Here is an 18,370-nt window from a genome sequence, read left to right on the forward strand (position 1 = left end):
CGCGCAGCGCCTCTTAGGCCCGGGCCAGAAAGCTGCTCGCCCGGAATCTTTGTACGCGCGCTTCCGGGAGCCCGGGCGCAATTGGGCGTTGCACGGCGGCGGGGGCGGGGCCGGTTGCCAGGGCGACGGCCGCGAAGATGGCTGCTGCGTCTTCGTCGGATTCCGAGGGCGGCCGAGCTGAGAGGTGAAGGACGGGGTCCTCAAGGCCTCCTTTCGTACAGATGTAAAGGGGGTGCCCTGGACCCTGGGATCTGGACTCCTGTGGTTCTCCTGGCAGTCCTTGAAGAGCTCTTAGAAATCAAATAGGGAAACTGAGGCCCAAGGAGTGTGTGTGTGCGTGTGCGTGTCTGAGTGTGAGAGTGAGACTCAGCGTCAGTCAGGGCGCCAGTGGGGCACCCTGGACTTGGACGCAGACGCTCTGTTCAGAGCTCCCCACTCCCTCACTCTCGGAGACCAGCTCCCCGCCTTGCGCCTCACTCTCCAACTCCTTCCCGCCTCTCCCAGCAGTGAGGCCAGTTCGAAATGGCTCGACGCGCACTACGACCCCATGGCCAACATCCACACCTTTTCCGCATGCCTGGGTGAGTCTTTGGGACCGGGAGCCCCGGGTTCTGGGGGGATGGAGGAGTCAGATAATGGTAGGGAAGCCTCTAGGATTCTGAGACCCTGGCTTATGGCCCTTTTGTGTTTTCCAGTGCTGGCAGATTTGCATGGGGACGGGGAATACAAGGTAAGCATATCACCCCAGCAGAGAGAGAATTAGGGGGCAGGAAAATACTCGAAGTGAGATTTCCCAATGACTCCAGAGAGGCTTAGCATAATCTGGAGTTCGTGTGTACTGTGAAAAAGTACATTTAGTGTTAAATTTTATTTTTATGTGGAAGGTGAAGAAAACCTATTGATTCCTTAATACAGACTGCAGAAAGTAACGCAGAACCAAATGCTGGTGGAGATTCTACTAAGAAAAAGCCTCTTAATTTAGTTAATTTGACATAATTCTTTGCTGGATGGGCACATCCCTTGGTTGGAGGCGGAGCGTTGGAATCTGGAGAGAAAGCAGGGAGAGAAGTGGGAGTTTTATGTTTATCAAAAGGGTGTGGATTTTAAGATTAGCCATGAGCTGATAATTATTGAAGCTGGATGATGGGTATGCGGAGGTTCATTATATGAATCTCTCTTGTATATGACTGGAAGTTTTCCATACTAAAAAGTAAATTTTAAACTTAATTTTAAATATAAAGATAAATAAAATTAAATAAATAAAAGTTTTAAAGGCATATGGAAGGTTGAGAAACATATTGTGCTAAAGAAATGAAGTTAACATGAATTGAATATCCGTTTCTGGACTAGACTCTCTTCCAGGCACTTTGACGTACATAGATATGATTTATTCCCGTTTTGTTAATGGGAAAATAGATTCAGAGAGGTTAAGGTTACTGAGTTTTTAAGTGGCAGACCTGGGTCTGTCAGATTCTACGTCGTATGTTCCATTGTGGCTCTGCCCTCACCGGGGGCAGTGAACCCACAAAGGGTGTATTGCGTGCTCAGCTAGAAGCTAGCCCTGCAATCGTACCCTACACCGAGAGTGCAGTGGGGCTCACTGGGTTTCACCTCCAAATTCCTATCCTTAAAGCGTTCAGCAAGTCGGCAAGCATTCACTGGGCCTCTGCTGACTACTGACGTGTGTCAGGTGTTGTGCAGACACTAAACTCAGAAACGAATCAGTACACAGGAGGAGATAACAGACACAGTTCTTAATTCATCCGTGATATTGACTGAACACTGAGTGTGCTGGGTGCTGCATTTACAGTATCGAAGGGTGTAGAAATCACAGACCAATAACTATTGGGAAATGTTAAATTCTTTCATGTAGTAATGTGTTTAATGGCTAGTTTACCCTTGGTTCCAGCATTTAGCCCAGTGCCTGGCACACATTAGGTACTCAATAAATACTTGTGGGGTGAATGAGTAGATGTTAAAATTGAATATATAGAAAGTGTTATGGGAGCAGCAGTGAGAGAATGGTGAAATCTGTCTGGAGGCACCAGGAGGCAGTAACATGAACTGGGTGTTGAAGGATGAATGAAGTGTATCAAGAAGGCACAGAAGAGGGGCTGGCCCCGTGGCCGAGTGGTTAAGTTCGCGTGCTCCGCTGCAGGCGGCCCAGTGTTTCGTCGGTTCGAATCCTGGGCGCGGACATGGCACTGCTCATCAAACCACGCTGAGGCAGCGTCCCACATGCCACAACTAGAAGAACCCACAACGAAGAATACACAACTATGTACCGGGGGGCTTTGGGGAGAAAAAGGAAAAAATAAAATCTTTAAAAAAAAAAAAAAAAAAAAAAAAGAAGGCACAGAAGAGAGGAGGGGAGGGGGAAGGCATTCCAGGCAGAGGGAACAGCACAAGTGGAGGCACAGAGGTTTGGAAGTTCATAGCATATTTGGAAAGAGTAAATTTGGAGTTAGAAAGTCGAGGTCAATATAAAATGGTAGTTAAGACCACGTGCTCTGGATTTCGACAGACCTAGGTTCCAGTCCCAGCTCCACCGTTTACTAGCTATGTGACTTTTACCTAACGTCTCTACGGCACAGCTTCCTCATTTGTGAAATGGGGCTAATAATGGTACCTACCTCATAGGTTGTTGAGAGAGGATTAAATGAAAGGATGCGGTTGTTCCTGGTGGGGCTCCTGGCACCTTGTACGGGCACAGAATCCGGACACTCTGTGGCAGCCCCCATTCTGGCTGGAGCAGCATGGATGAGAAGGTGGTGGAAAGCAAGTTGGGAACTAGATCAGAGGGGCCTTGAAGGCCTCCCTCAGGAGAATGGGCTTGCATGGCAGCTGCAGCAGCTTCGAGAGTGGAAAACAGAGACTGAGGAGCTTGGTTCTCCTCTGTGGGTCCTCAGGGCACGTGCTGCTCTGCAGGCTTGGGTCTGCTTCTTTGGCTCTGTTCCCACTTGCAAGCCAGGCCTCAGAAGCCTCAGATAGGAGTTTCCAGCCCCTTACTGACCTCAGCCACTGTCCCAGTGTCTAGAACAGTGCCTGGCACAGAGCAGTCCCTGAAGAAATGTTTACCGAATGAATCATGAAAACATCAGCTGCCACCTCCTCCTCACGAGAACTCACCAGATTCTGTAATTTATTCTGACATTTGGTTTTTCACTACAAGTGTGATAAGCTAGATATACCCATTTTGCAGGTGGGAATATTGGAGCTCAGGAAGTTTAATCAACTTTCCCAAGGTCACACAGCTTGTAAGATTTAACTGTAAAGCCTTTGCCCCCCTCCCTGTGTACACTGGTGTGGGGACGAATGAATGTGCACCAGCAAAAAGGCCAAGCCCAAGGAGAGGGTCAGTGGGGGGTCTTTAGACTCTGAGCCTGGAGTAAGGCAGCCTCTCTCTACAGCTGGCGGTGGGGGACCTCGGCCCCAGTGGGCGGCAGCCCTGCCTGAAGGTGCTTAAAGGACCCACAGTGCTGGCTGAAAGCGCGCTACCTGCCCTGCCGGCCGCCGCCGCCGCCTTCCTCATGGGACAGCATGAGCCGCGGACCCCAGCTCTGGCCCTCGCTTCAGGCCCTTGTGTCTATGTATATAAGAATCTCAGGCCCTACTTCAAGTTCAGCCTGCCCCAGTTGCCTCCAAACCCCCTGGAGCAAGACCTTTGGAACCAGGCCAAGGAGGTAAGTGATGTGGGGGGTGAGAACAAGAAGGCAAAGATGGCAGCCACTGGGTGGCCCTCATTCCCTGCCTGGCTCGGGAACTCACAGGCTCTACCTTCTTCTCATGCTGTCACAGGACCAGATCGACCACTTGACCCTGAAGGAGATGCTGGAGGGTATCCGGTGAGAGCCCACCTTCCCCTTCATACGCCTCCCACCCTTCCCTCACTCCCCCACCACGTCCCCTTCATCCCGGAGCTCTCGGTCTGACCCCCAGGGCCCTGTTCCTCAACTAAAACTGCTGTGATGGTCCCTCTCGTTGCAGGGAGAAGGCAGAGGTGCCTTTGTCTGTACAGTCCCTCAGGTAAGGACCCTCCGGAGGGCCAGGGCTCCAGAAGCTCCAGGGGGAAGGGAGTGGCTGTGGAGTGGCCTGTGGAGGGCAGCCAGGCCCAGGGCATGCAGAGGCCAGTTCTCTCTGTATCCAGGTTTCTGCAGCTGGAGCTGAGCGAAATGGAGGCATTTGTGAACCAGCACAAGTCCAAACCCATCAAGCGGCAGGTAATGCCCCTTCCCTGCTTATTTCCCAATAAAAATATGGACAGTTGTTTTAAAAGACCCGTGTAACAGGAGTGGTCGAGTCTATAACCAAACCCGACTAGTCTGATTTTGCAGTTTCCCTTCCAGCCCATGCCACATACACGGACGTGGTCCCAAAGCTGCGGGCCTTCTTCCCTTCCAGTTAACAGCGGCAGCTTTGAACGGATATATGCATATATCACTTTACATAACTTTTATTGTCTTGAGGTAATAGACTTTCATTAGAGAAAATTGGGAAAATAAAGAGAAGTATAAAGGAGAAATATAAATGACTACAAGCTCACTACCTAGAGGTCCTCGTTCTCACCATTTTGGCACATTTCCTTCATAAATATGCTTTCCATCCTGCTTCCCTTGGGTGCATAACATTATATCTTGAGCATTAAATAGTCTTTAAGAATGCCATTTTTAGTGGCCCCTTGATTATTTCATTGATCATTCATGATTTCATTCATAGTTGATGTCACTATTCACATGCCGGTCATTAGACAGGAAACATTTCCCTTCTATTCACTTGATATTTTTCTTAGTTATCATTTTAATGACGTGATTGATGAGTTTATTCACTGAGGAGCTCTAGTGGTTCCTGACCTAGGGGCTGACCCTCAGTCCAGGGACAGGCTCCCTGAGCTGTTCTCTGCATTTAGAAAGCCTCATGGGGACCGTCCACTTCCTGCAGAGGCCACTTGAGCCTAACGCATTGACCAACACATGCCTCGGCTTTGGCCAGGCCCAGACCAGTCCTGTGAGGAGGATCGTTCTCTCCTGCCGATTAGCAGTTCGGGTCCACAGTCGTCAACGTCCTTGAGTACTTTTAGAATCAGGAAATGAATTGATTATTGCTCCAGAGATGCAGTTTCGCGGAAGGGGCAGTCTTTCTGAGTATGTGTCGTGGTTACATGATTGGGAACTGCTAACGTGCACGTTTCTGTGACCTTCCCTCTTCCACCAGACATTGAGAATGCTTCCTTTTTTTTTAATCTTGAGGATAATCACATAATGAGCAGCTTTATCCAGAGAAAGATTTTGGTCCTACCAAATTATTTCCATAGGAGAAATTCCTGAAAAGGGGGTCATCCCCTTCTCCTTTGTTTTCTCTCCAGTCACAGTTACAAAGAAACCATAGGAATTATAGAAAAGCGCAATGAAGAACTTAAACATCGCCTATGATTTCATTGTCCCCAGACAAGCAATGTTTGGATTTAAGGGTTTAGCCCTCCAGCCTGTTTTCCTATTCATAGCATTTTTAAGCTAGGATTACACTAACATCACCTTTTCCCTATTTTTTTTCTCTTGATACATTAGAAGCATTCTTCCTGTCACTGAATCTTTTTTTAAAATGTGATTTTTTTTTTTTAGTAGCTGCATGGTTTTTGATCATATGGATGATTTGTAATTAACTTAGACAATCCTCTTTTGTTAGAAAGGCAGCTTTGTTGCACTAAAGATCTTTGTATACAAATCTTCTGTCCCATCTCTGATGCTCTTCCTCCTTTGCCCTCTTTGTTCCCTCCTGTGGCATCCTGGGAATGTCTGGGGTGGAGTGTGGCGATCCCCTGGGTGACCCTGGAGTCCTTCTGCAGGCAGTCATCACCACCATGACCACCTTAAAGAAGAACATGGCTGACGAGGACGCCATGTCCTGCCTGGTGCTGGGCACCGAGAACAAGGAGCTCCTGGTGCTGGACCCGGAGGCCTTCACCATCTTGGCCAAGGTCAGTGTGGGACCTGGCTCTGGGCACACTGAGGCCCAGGCTGCATCGCCCCCGCCCCCTTCCTGCCTCCAGTTAGTTCTTGTTCATACACATTCATTGTAGAAAAATTATAAAATGTAGATAAGCATAAAGAAAAAGATATCCAAAAATCTCACTATCCACAGATATCTACTATTAAAGTTTTGGCATATGTCTTTCCAGGCATTTTCATATTTAAACACAAATATATAACTTAAAAATTTTTTTTTCATAAAAACAGCTTCGTGGTACAGGATTGCGTAACCTGCTCTTTTCACATAGCAGTGGCTCATTAATGTCTTTCTGTATCTATACAAAACCACACCAGCCTTTTCAAAGGCCACACAATATTCATCATCTGGATGTACCGTAATTTGTTTACCCTGTCACCTATTGTAGGTCTAAGTTGTTTTTGGTTTTTCACTATTATTAACACCACTGCAATAGGCTTCCTTGCCCAAACGTCTTTGCATGCTTATCTAAATACTACCTCAGGATGTGTTCCTAGAAGTGGTATGGTTTAGTCAAAGGGTGTAGATTTAAAGGCTTTTGCTACATGTTGCCAAGTTTCCCTCCAGAAAAACTGTACAAGTTTAAACTGACCAGCAGGGTGAGTGAGAAGATTGGGACTTCAGACAAGGAGCAAGCTCAGAGGAGCTGCTTCAGGGCAGGGAAGGGCTGGGGCTCCAGGGAAAGCGGGGTGTTTGAGCCTCTTCTTTGCAGATGAGCCTCCCCGGCGTCCCCGTCTTCCTGGAGGTTTCTGGCCAGTTCGATGTAGCGTTCCGCCTTGCCGCTGCCTGCCGCAACGGGAACATCTATATCCTCAGAAGGTAGCCACATCCGTGTCTCTGGGGCCGTCCGTGGGGCCAGAAGGAGCATCTCAAAACCCTGGTGGTTTCGGGGGCTTGCAAGATGAGCAGGGGGCTTTGGGCATGGAATTTGGGATTGGAAAGAGCTGAGAACTTCTTATAGGGGGCTGCGCCCACCAGCACAGGGGGACGTCTGGAGGCTTGGGCGATGAGGGCTGGCAAAGTGAGAGACCGGGTTGGGTGCCGTGACACAGGAGCAATGCAATCAGAAATTGGAAGAAATAAAAATAGTCTCTCATATTTATTATATTGCTTTATAAGTGTGTGATACTTCCTAATGCATTAGTTTGATGTTCCTTACAACGTTCATTTTTTAATTCAAGAAATATTTTTAAGCACCTACTGTGTGTTAAGCATTGTATAAGGTATTAGGGATATATTGATGAACAAAATAAACATAGTCCCTGCTCTCATAGGAAGACAGATATTAAAATCAATAAACCAAAACAGTGTTGCAAATCGGATGCATGCTGTGGAAGAAAAATACAGGCTTAATGGGAAAAAATAATGGGGTGAGGGTGATCAGTGAGTGCCTGTCTGTTGAGATAACTTGAAGGTTAAGAAGGAGGCAGTTGTTAAAACAGTGGAGAGGGGCTGGCCCTGTGGTGTAGTGGTTAAGTTTGTACACTCTACTTCAGCGGCCCAGGTTTGCAGATTTGGATCCCAGGCACAGACCTACACCACTCATCAGCCATGCTGTGGCAGCAACCCACATACAAAGTAGAGGAAGATTGGCACAGATGTTAGCTCAGGGCCAATCTTCCTCACCAAAAAAAACAATAAAACAAAAAACAACAAAGAAAGAGTGTTGTAGGCAGAGAGGACTTAAGTAAACTCAAGTGGAAAAGACATTGGCATGTGCTACCCGAGCTTGGTGGGCAAGGAGGAGGGTGGAGAGATGATGTGGAGACCAGGGTTGGCTCCAGAAGGACCTAGTAGGACATGGTAAAGATTTTGGATTTTGTCTGAAGTGCAGTGGAAAACTATTATGGGGTTTTAATCAGAAGAATGACATGATTCATTTACATTTTAAAAGATTACTCTGCTGAGTGGAGGGTAGATTGGAAGGAGGCCCAGAGACCAGTGGGAGGCTCTCAGATGAGTCATCAGATGGGATGTGATGTTGGCCCAGGCTTGGTAATGAAGAAAGGTGGGCCATAGCCCGTGGTCGGTGGGCAGGAATTACCCCTGCCTTCTGGATAAGGGAAGCTAAGATTTGGAGGGCGGGCAATTGAAAACAGTGCGTTTCACAGAGCACGCTCCTCGTGCTTTTCTGATAACTCACTAAACTCCCTCAGTCCACTAGCTCTTGGTCTAGTCTAAGGTGCACTCACTGTGCCCTGCTAAGTGCCAGGTTATCGTACAAGTCCCTAGTAAAGGCAGGAGGGACACGGGAAGGGAAGCACGCTTGATGTCATCCAAGGTCCTGCAGCTGCTAAGTGCTAGAGGTGGAAATAATGCCACAGTCATTTGCTTTTGGACCAAGGTTCCTTCCAGGATAGTGTGTGGGGCCTAGAAAGAGGAGGGTCACCCAGGGAAGGAGAGAGGGTTTCTCTGGGGCTGCAGAGTGTGTCTTTATTCCACAGAGACTGCAAGCGCCCCAAGTACTGCATCGAGCTGAGCACCCAGCCTGTGGGGCTTGTCCTGGCACACAAGGTCCTGGTGGTGGGCAGCACCCAAGACAACCTGCATGGCTTCACCCACAAGGTGTGGCCTCTGGGCAAGCACCACCCCCAGCCTGTCCATGCATGTCTCCCCAGTCCCCCTTAGCAGGCGAGCCCTTCTTGTGTCCCCTTCCCAGCCACTCCTGCCACCCCTCTGTCCACTCTAAACCCTGAGCCCCCTGCAGACACTTGGCTGCTCCCTCCCAGGGTAAGAGGCTGTGGACAGTGCACATGCCAGCAGCCATCCTGACCATGAACCTCCTGGAGCAGCGCTCCCGGGGCCTGCAGGCCGTCATGGCTGGGCTGGCCAATGGAGAGGTCCGCATTTACCACGACAAGGCCCTGCTCAACGTCATCCGCACCCCGGTGAGCTGGCGACTCCCCTGCCTCTCTCCCACCTCTGGGCCTTCTTAGCTGTCTCTCCTGACCTGGCTCCACCTGCTGCCCTTGACTTCTGATGCATTTCACAAATGTTTGTCGAGCACCTCATACGCACAACTCACTGCACTGGGGGCCATAAAACAATGATGACTAAATCCTTGCCTTCAGGGAGCTGACAATCTAAGGTGACAGCCAGCCAAAGACAGCAAATTCAAATACAAGGCAGTCCGAAGCAGAGCAAAGTACTGAAAAAGCACAGTGGGCGCCAAGTGACTGAGGGTGGTGGTAAAGGATAAATGGGGATGGAACTCGAGCTGTTTCACAGAGCAAGTGACAGTTCAACTGGGCCGTGAAACAGTTTGCCAAGTGGGTAAATGGAGGAAGAAGGTTCCAGACTGGAAACAGCATGAACAAAGGCTGAGAGGCATGAGTGTTCTCAGTCAAGGAATCCAGAAAGTTAGAGGGGTTTGGACCAGAGTTTTTCAAACAGTAGGTTGTGAGTCATTAAATCAATTTAGTGGGCCACAACTAGCAATGTAAAAAAAAAAAAGAAGAAAGCTAGAGTACGTCACACCTGAAACTTTTGTGTTTATGTGTGTTTAAAGTGTCCTGTGTCACAGCATAAAATTTGCAAGCAACCAGTTTGGACCCCAGGCTGCTGGGAGGGCAGGCGGGGTGCAGGCTGGGGGAAGGGAGAGGAGAGAACTGGTGGAAAGGCAGGTTGGAGTGAGATGTGGAAGGCCTGAAATGTCCCAACATGGAGTATGGAAGCCGTTGGAGGGTTTTTAGCAGAGAATAGACATGATCCTATTTGTTTTTGAAAGGCAGCAGAGGCAGCAGTGTGAAGGGCAATCTGGGAAGAAAGACTAGCCTGGGAGACCTGCTGTTAGGAAGCTGACCCCAACAGCCCAGGGCTGTTTAGTTGGGAACTGTGGCCGTGGTAATGAGGTTGGAGGGGAGATTTAGCAAAACAGGAGATATTTCAGAGGCAGCATTGCCCCAGGCCTCGCCTCACATCTCACCTATTATGTCATGTCTGGGGTCTCCCAATCTTATCCCCACCCCTAGTCTTGCTCTCCTCTCTAAGGTATTTTCCCAGCGAAACTCTGGTGTTTCCACCATAGGATGCAGTGACCAGCCTTTGCTTCGGCCGCTACGGGCGGGAAGATAACACCCTCATCGTGACTACGCGAGGTAGGGGCTCAGACCTGGCGAGGGTTTTAGAGTTGGGAGTAGAGGGGACAGATCCCGGGAACGAAGAAGAGGTGGGTGTGAAGCATGGGTGGGCCTGGGTATAGAAAGCAAGGCCTACAGACACGTGTCCTATCTGGGGCTGGGCCTCCACTGAGGACACTCCTCGGCAGTTTGATATCATACCCAGGGGCCAGCCCTGCCCTGGGCTGTGTCTCCAGTTCACCCCAGTATCCCCAGCGCCTGCCACAATGCCAGGAATATCATAGTAGTCAATAAATAACTGCTAAATGAATGAATTAAATAATGGCAGGAGACTATTCAGACATACTTCACTCCTTCCAGAAATTCAGAGACTCGGCGGGAAGACAGACGTGCAGAAATGGGCCTATATGAGGCAGACTGGGGAGAAAGAACGGGAATGTAGGGTAGAACTGGAGAGGACAGATCTGTTTGTCCTCTCCCCTAGGTGGTGGCCTGATTATCAAGATCCTGAAGCGCACAGCAGTGTTTGCGGAGGGGGCAGGGGAGGTGGGCCCCCCACCAGCCCAGGCCATGAAACTCAACGTGCCCCGAAAGACCCGGCTTTATGTCGATCAGACCCTGCGAGAGCGGGAGGCTGGCACCGGTGAGACTCAGGCTGGGTCCTTCCTCTTCTTCCGCCACTGCTCCAAAGGAGCAAGAACTGGGTGAATGCCCCTGGGTGCCCTGAGCAGCGGGTGGAGACCTGGGTGAACTGGGCGGGTCTCGTGCCTCTGGGATGAGTCCAGGGACAGTGTAGAAGGTACGCCTGCCTACAGATAATCTCGCCTCAAGGTGGAAGGTGCTGGGGGTGAGCGGGGAGCTCTAGAACTTGGAGGAGGGAGTGGCCACTTCTAGATGCAGGAATTCTCATGAGAGAAGTAGAATTTGACCAATTCTGCTTTTCCTATTCAATTTTTCCTGCTCATTCATTACTTCATTCCTTCGTTAGCTGTGATTATGCCAGGCCTTGTGTCAGATGCCTTGAATTAGCTTAGTCCCTACCTCAGGAGCTCAGTCTACCTTGCTGACCTCATGTTGCATGACAGGCATAGAAGAGGTCTCTGCAAAGGGCTCTTGAGGCACACAGGAGAGAGTAAGTTTACCTGGGAGACAGGGAAAGGCTTCAGAGACAGGTGACGTTGGCCTTCACCCCAAAAGATGATCACAAGGCTACCAGCCAGAGAGGAGTAGGGAAGGGCCATTCAGGCAGAGGTGCGTGGGGGCACAGGGCCCTCCTGGATTCAGGCAGCATCTGCCATGTAGCTGCGGGGGCAGTGCAGGAAGGCCGAGCAGCCAGAAGGGAGGTGAGAGCGAGTTCCGAAAGGGCCTGGAATGCAAAGCTAAGAAGTTTAGGGTTATTCTCGGTAGTGGGGAACCAGGAAAGATGTTCAGCAGAAAAATACAGTAATTCAACCAGCTCTGTTTAAAAGGGGACCTTGCTTGCTGTTTAAAGGATAAATTAGAGGATAAAGTAAATAGCTAGCAGCCTATTGTAGCCTAGAGAATCCAAGAGAAGCAATTGATATATTAGAGAAATAAGTAGGAAGTTATCTAAGATGACCAAATGTAAACTATGCAAAAATCAACAGCTTTTGTATATTACAAAAGTAACCTGTTAGAAAATATAATGGAAAGCGTCCATTCACGATAGCAAGGAAATCCCTAGAAATAAACTGAGCACGAAAATGTACAAAGTCTAGTAAAGAAAATTATAAAACTGCTCGCAAGAACATAAAAGAACAGCTGAATATTTAAATTATGAGACTTACCAGGCCTCAGGGTAGCAAGACCTAAAGCAGTTGTAAAGCCGTTGGTTAACAGCTGCTAAAATGAATCCAGAAGCCTAGCAAAATTGCAGTGAAGATCTCAGTGGGGTTCATTTTGAGAACTTGACCAGATGATTCTAAGAGTAAAGCTAAGAAATCTGGGGGAAATCAGAATGAGGGGACTTAGCCTGTCAGATAGCAGGATGCACTGTGAAGCCGTGGGAATTAGCTGTGGGATCGCTCCGGGAATTGATGCAGATCAGCGGCCCGTTCAGGAAGTCCAGAAACAGACCCTTTTATGTGGAAAGTCAGTGTATGTTAAAGATGCCCTTTCAAATTAGTGGGGAAAGGAGAGACTGTCCAAAAAATGTAATTAGGACAACTTGCTTCTAGAAAAAAAAGGTTAGAACTCTACCTCATACCAAACACAAAAATTAATTCCAGGTAAATTAAAAACAAACTGTAAAAGGACTAGAGGAAAAGGAAGGATTAATAGATGGGACAGCATAAAGATGAAAACCTTCTGAATGGCAAGAGGCACCTCACACAAATAACAGGGCAAGGACAGACTGGCAGACCCAGGTGCTGAGTCTGGAAAGGAGTGGCAGCGGGAATGGAGGGGAGGGAGTGGCCTCTGGAGATGGCTTTAAAGAAGAGTCACATGATTAGATGTGCGGGGTGAGCCTAGGTGACTTGACGAAGGGGATGCGAGGATGGAGGTAGGGAGGTGAGGTGGGTTTCCGCAGTGTTGAATCTGAGGGGTTGATGGGACGTCCAGGTGGAGGTGACCAGTAGACAGTTAGAAGCAAGAGGCAGGCCCAGGCGCCGAGCTACTGGAGATGCGATGCACAGTATGGAGTGTGGACACGGGCTAGGCCCTGAGCTGGGCATTGAGGCCTCGTCAGTGACGAGTCCCTGCCCGCAGGAGCTCAAGGTTGTTCCTCTCTGAGGGTGGTCACAGCTGGGGCAGGACATAGGTTGTCCAGAGGAGGAAGACGGAGGATGAGAAGAGGACCAGGGACAAGACTCAAGGGGACGCCTGTCCTTAAGGCAGAGTAGAAGGAGCCAGTGAAGGAGACAGATTGTGTGGGCAGAGAGGTGGCAGGAGAACCAGGAAGGAGGAAGCAGGGAGTGGTCCACGGCATCCAGTGTCACCAGAAGGCTGGGCTGCTAGAGCTCAGTCCTCACGGGCCCAGGCTCTGCAGACCCTGCCCGCTGTGCCTTCCTCTGGGACGCCCCCACGGCAGCCTGAGCAGGAGTACACCCCCCACATCCCCCCCTCCCCTCGCCACCTTCAGCATCAGCCCTTTGTGCCCCTCCTCAGCCATGCACCGGACCTTCCAGACCGACCTCTACCTGCTGCGCCTCCGGGCCGCCCGCGCCTACGTGCGGGCCCTCGAGTCCAGCCTGAACCCCGTCTCTGCGACAGCCCGGGAGCCACTCAAGCTGCACGCTGTGGTGAGCACCTAGGTGTCAGGGGAGTCAGGCCACCTCAGGGCCAGAGAGGCAGAAGTCAGGGGTGAGTGAGAACCCCTCAGCCCCAGAGCCAGTTCCAAGCCAGCTAGGCCCCATGCCTCCTTCTCACCTTCCCAAGGCCCAGGGACTAAGTCTCCTGTCCTCCTTTGCGAGAGCAGTCTCACCTTCTCTCTCCTGTGCTGCCTCTCCCCTCGGCTGGCAACAGAGTGGGGCACCCTCTGCAGCTCCCTTGTTCGGGGCTGTGCCTCAGACAAGCCCCCAGGCACACAAGTAGTCACCTTGGGACGTTTCTTCCCAGGAGCCTGGAAGGACTCTTGCGGCTCTGGTACAGGGAAGAAAGCTGCTCGTTTCAGTAGCTGCAGGCAGCCCAAGGTGTCAGGAGCACCCAGTACAGGGAAGGAGCCATCCTGAGACTTGCACAAGTACAAGGAGGAGGAGCCCACACACTCAGACACAAGTGATAAGAGTGGGAGGTCGGCCAGGCCCTGGAAAGAGTGGGCGGGGACAGTGCTGAAGACATAGGTGGGAGTTAGGGCCTGCGTCCCCAGGCCAGCTCTGCCTCCCCAGGCCAGCTCTGCCTCCGACCAACTTGCTGAGTGGCCTCCATCAAGCCCCTCCCCCTCTCTTCCCATCTCTGGGCCTCTGCTGATCCCTGTACACACTGGAGCCAACCTTCTGGGCTTCTGTGCCTTTTGAGGGGCAGACGGACAATGTGTTTGAGCAGTTGGAGGGTGACTCAAGGACACTGATGAGGAAGCCGGCAGGCAGGGCCAGGGCACATCGTGTTCAGCACCCAAGATCACCAGGTCCTGAGGGCTTTTTCCACCCACCCCACCTCTCCACAGGTTCAGGGCCTGGGCCCCACCTTTAAGCTCACACTTCACCTGCAGAACACCTCGACAGCCCGACCCATCCTGGGGCTGCTGGTCTGCTTCCTGTATAACGAGGTGCTCTATGCCCTGCCCCGGGCCTTCTTCAAGGTACTGGACCCCCTCGCTGAGACGTGGAGTGAGGAAGGGTGGGGCGGGCCTGGTTAGATGCCCACAGAGCCCCCACCGGGTCGGAGGTGAGGGTGCTGGCAGGTGGCTGCAGCCACAGACCAGGCTAGGGTGTCTCAGGGGCCTCAGGGGAGAGCACCCAAGACCTGTCTCAGCTCCTTTTCTCCCAGCCTGTGAGAGGTCTCAGGGAGCCACATAGAAGGTTCTGGATCCCACCTGTGCCTCTCTCAGAAGCCTGTTGATGCTCGGGGTCCCAGAGCCCACCCTGCTTCACAGCCACTCCTGCAGCAGGAATGGGAGCCTCTCTCTGCCTCAAGGAGTGAAGGGCTGGGTTCCACCAGGTCCAGATCTGACCCTAAGTTGAGGGGACCAGAAATGAGAAAGACTCTGAGATGTGAAAGAAATAGCCCTGGACTTGGTTGGGGGTCAAGAGGTCTAGGTTTAATCATGGACACACATGTGGCCTTCAGGCATTCACCCCCCAACTGAGCCCATGTCCTCCTTGACAGGCTGGTCATCTCTGGCCCCCTGCAAGCGTTAGGCTTAGGCTTAGGGTTAGGGCATGCTGAAATTCAGCTGCGACAGCAGGTGTGAGAGTGCTTTGCAATCTGCCAAACACTTTCTGGGCATGAGGGCTGATTTCCTTACCTCTTTGTCCCCAAACTTAGGTCCCCTTGCTGGTGCCAGGGCTCAACTATCCCCTGGAGACCTTTGTGGAGAGTCTCAGTGACAAGGGCATCTCAGACATCATCAAGGTAGGTCACCCTTTGGTACTTCTTGGGAAGGACAATGAGACTGAGTGTGGACAGGGCCCCCAGGTGGCTGCCAGGTTGGGGTGGGTATCCACACAGTGGAGGCCTCCCAGCCTCCCTGTCCCCTTTGACACAGCCCTGGTGGCCTGTCACTAGGGCCAGTGCCGATTAGGCCAGGCTTGGCCTTTGCAGGGAGCAGGGGGAAGGGGACATGCCCCCTAATGCCACAGGCACCTCCTCCTTAGGTGCTGGTGCTTCGAGAAGGCCAGAGCGCACCCCTGCTGAGTGCCCATATCAACATGCCCGTGAGTGAGGGGCTGGCAGCAGCCTGAGCCCTGGGCCGGTGGTAGAGCCCCTGCGCAGTCAGGCCCTGGAAGATCCTGCCCCTTCCTCTGAGCTGGGCAGTCAGTGGCCCCAGGCCCACTCTACATGGCAGCGTGCTGGGGCGACAGCTTCCTTCTCTCCCAAGCACCCCCTTTCTCACCACCCCAACCACTGGGTGACCTATCGCTGCAGGTCCTGAGTAGCCGGGAGGTTGAGCTCCTCCCCTCCTCAGGAAGACCCAGGCACTGGCCCCCAGGGCCCCTGCTGCGCCTCCATCCTCCCCACTCTTCTCCAAAAACCACAGCCAGGTCCAGAGGAGCCCCGAAGTGGTCAAGGCGAGACGAGGGGCACAGGCCCAGCCTTCTCCTTTGCCACCTCCCTCAGGCACATCGCTCACCTGCCTCTGCAGGCCTTGGCCAGAATTGGCTGGGGCCTGGCCTGGGACACTCAGAAGCTTTTCTTGGGTGAGACTGAGCCCCCTGTTGCTCCCTGGGGTTCCACAGACTTGGCTGCTGCCAGCTCAGCTTGCAGGTAAAACGCACGCTCTGATCTCCCCTCAGGAGCTGAGCAAGGGGCCCAGGGAATAGCTGCCTCCTCTCAGGGGGCTTTTCTGAAATCTTGGTCTCAGCCAAGGTCTCAGGCCTATGATGCTCCTTAAGATTACCAAGGAGGAGCTGATACGCGAGGGCATAGGGTGCAGGGAGCTAGTGGCCCCGCCCCCACCAGCCTCCTGACTTGGATGCTCCTGCCCAGAAAGAGCATCCCAGGAGAAGAAGGCTAAGCTAGACAGACCACAGGTGGGGTCCAGGCACGTAGGTGGGGTGTTTTGGGGGAGCTGGCACAGGAGGCAGAAGCCCAGAACTGCCAGTCAAGATGCTCTTCTGCACCCTGGAGCCCAGATCAGTCATGCGAGTGGAAAGTTCACCAGGCAGCGTGAGCCACAGTGTGAGACAGTTAGCTGGAAAGGCGTGGACCAGAGGCAGTGAGTGAGTCTGAAGACTGACCAAAGGCACATGTTTAGACCACAAGGGCCAGAGACCCACAGTCCCTGCCCTTGGTGCCTCTGGGGGCCCCCGGCCAGTATGCCTGGCCCACCTCAGAGCCCTCTGTTGGGCTGCTGCTACCAGGGCCGCTCTGAGCCACTTGTGAACCAGGAACCCTGCTGCCTGAGGATGTATATCTTCCCCCCTCTGACCAGGTGCAGCCTAGCGTCTGGCAGACGGCTGAGGCTTGTGGGAAGTAACCAGATCTTTCTGGGCTTCAGTTTCCCCATGTGAGGAGGATTGACCAGATTCAGCTCTTACCATCCTATGAGCTTGGCAGCCCCTCTAGAAGAAACGAGGAGTCAACTCCGAAAGGGGATACTTGACAGGAGTAACTGCAGAGCTTTTGCCCTTGAGACCAAGGGCCTCAAGCTGACTGCCACTGCCAGGCAACAGCCTCTGTGCCCAAGACACAGTGAGGGAGTGGGGTGACACCCCCCACAGCCAACCCTCTATCCATCCCAAGGAATGCATTCTGGGGCCAGGTTAAGAGAAGCATGGAGCCTGGACCAAAGAAGGAGCCCATCCCCCTCCTAGGCTCCTCCTCTCTACAGAGTCCAGCCACTTGCAGACATAGACCAACGGGGTCAGGGTGGTGAAGGGTTTCTAGATCAAGCCAGCTGAGGCACAGTTGGAACAAGCAGGAGGTTTAGCCTGGAGATGGAAAGATGGGTAGAGGAAGTATGGCTGTCAGTCAGAGAGATTTCAACTTAAACTGAAGAGCTTTCTCAGAGAGCGCATCAGAGATGAGAGGGCCTGCCCTAGGAGCTGATGAGTCCCTCGTGACTGGAGCGAGCGGTGTCACTGGGGCTGGCCTACCACTTTGCAGGGTTGTGTGTTGGGCCAGATGACCTTACTTTCCCTTTCACCCCAGTCAAGTGATGAACTGTGTGAACTCCGAACAAAAAAGTCTGATGTGGGCTCTGTTCATAGCTATTCATGATAATAAAAGTGGAGAAACTGTTCGTAGGCCCAGCACCGAACGTGAGTTTATATGATGTGGTACTATGGACCTGTTAGTAAAGAACGTATGAACTGCACCAATGTGGACAAATGTACATAGAGCAGCACAGCAGTACAAGGAACAGCGCCTGGCACCCAGTGCCCTCACTAGTCAGAGCTCCAGGAAATTGTGTACATTAAGGATGAGGAGAGTTGGTGTCTTTTTTTCCAAAGCATCTATCTAAAAACATGCACCTGCTTAGTACTATGGCATTAGTTTATAACAAGGCCAAGCCTCTCCCCATTCCCCAGTCCTGCTCCCCTGCTACAGTCAGTTTCAGTTCTTGTAGCTGTTTCTTTTTAAAATATGCTTGTACTACTCTTGCCTGATTTACCAGTCTTAGACACATCTGTTGGCTCCCTGGTGTAATAGAGAGGCCCCTGCTCTCTTGTGACAGCACCCAGCCCCCTCTTTCCCCCCCAATGCTTAGGTAAATAGATGCTCACTGTTTGGATTACTATTTATATTACTGTGGAAAAGTTACTCACTGCAGAGCCAAGAATTGGGCTATAATTAAATTACCTTTTTTTGTACTTTTTCACGGAGTTAATAATTGCCCTGTTTTTCCATTTGCTTAGTTTTCTAGATAGACCAATTGGTAATTCTTCCCCAACCCGGTCTGACAGTTCTTTTTTCTAGACAGTTCACTTCCCTGCACCCCCTGCTTCAGTGAGGCCTGTCTGCTCTCTAGAACGGCTGCAGGGCACTTCTGGGGCTTCCCTTTGCCCTGTCCCTGGCTGGATGCCCTGACTCCTGAGCCCCATGTCTTCCTCTTTCACACTTCTTCTCCTCCTCACTTGGTGAAGCAGATCCACATGTACTTTCTTTACAAAGTCACTAGAGGGGCCGGCCTGGTGGCATAGTGGTTAAGTTCGCACACTCCACTC

General features: G+C 51.6%; 1 protein-coding gene across 4 annotated transcripts; it reads left to right on the forward strand.

Annotated features, from left to right (window-relative positions):
• The first annotated feature begins 95 nt into the window (after positions 1 to 95).
• BBS1 (Bardet-Biedl syndrome 1) lies at positions 96 to 17,449 on the forward strand. 4 transcript variants are annotated; one of them, XM_070488227.1, is made up of 18 exons: positions 167 to 184; positions 508 to 581; positions 696 to 730; positions 2,641 to 2,768; positions 3,411 to 3,683; positions 3,799 to 3,845; positions 3,988 to 4,026; positions 4,148 to 4,220; positions 5,843 to 5,974; positions 6,716 to 6,822; positions 8,448 to 8,568; positions 8,733 to 8,891; positions 10,031 to 10,100; positions 10,567 to 10,725; positions 13,212 to 13,345; positions 14,209 to 14,343; positions 15,030 to 15,116; positions 15,359 to 17,449. In XM_070488227.1, the coding sequence occupies exons 4-18, from the start codon at positions 2,757 to 2,759 to the stop codon at positions 15,443 to 15,445; spliced, it is 1,635 nt and encodes a 544-aa protein (XP_070344328.1). In that variant the 5' UTR covers positions 167 to 184; positions 508 to 581; positions 696 to 730; positions 2,641 to 2,756; the 3' UTR covers positions 15,446 to 17,449. The 4 variants fall into 4 exon arrangements, with proteins under 4 accessions (XP_014700246.2, XP_014700245.2, XP_070344328.1 ...); XM_014844760.3 differs by lacking the exon at positions 2,641 to 2,768 and having other exon boundaries at positions 96 to 184; XM_014844759.3 differs by lacking the exon at positions 2,641 to 2,768 and having other exon boundaries at positions 105 to 184; positions 505 to 581.
• The last annotated feature ends 921 nt before the right edge of the window (positions 17,450 to 18,370 follow it).

Source organism: Equus asinus, chromosome 17 (assembly GCF_041296235.1).
Source record: "Equus asinus isolate D_3611 breed Donkey chromosome 17, EquAss-T2T_v2, whole genome shotgun sequence".
NCBI lineage: Eukaryota > Metazoa > Chordata > Mammalia > Perissodactyla > Equidae > Equus > Equus asinus.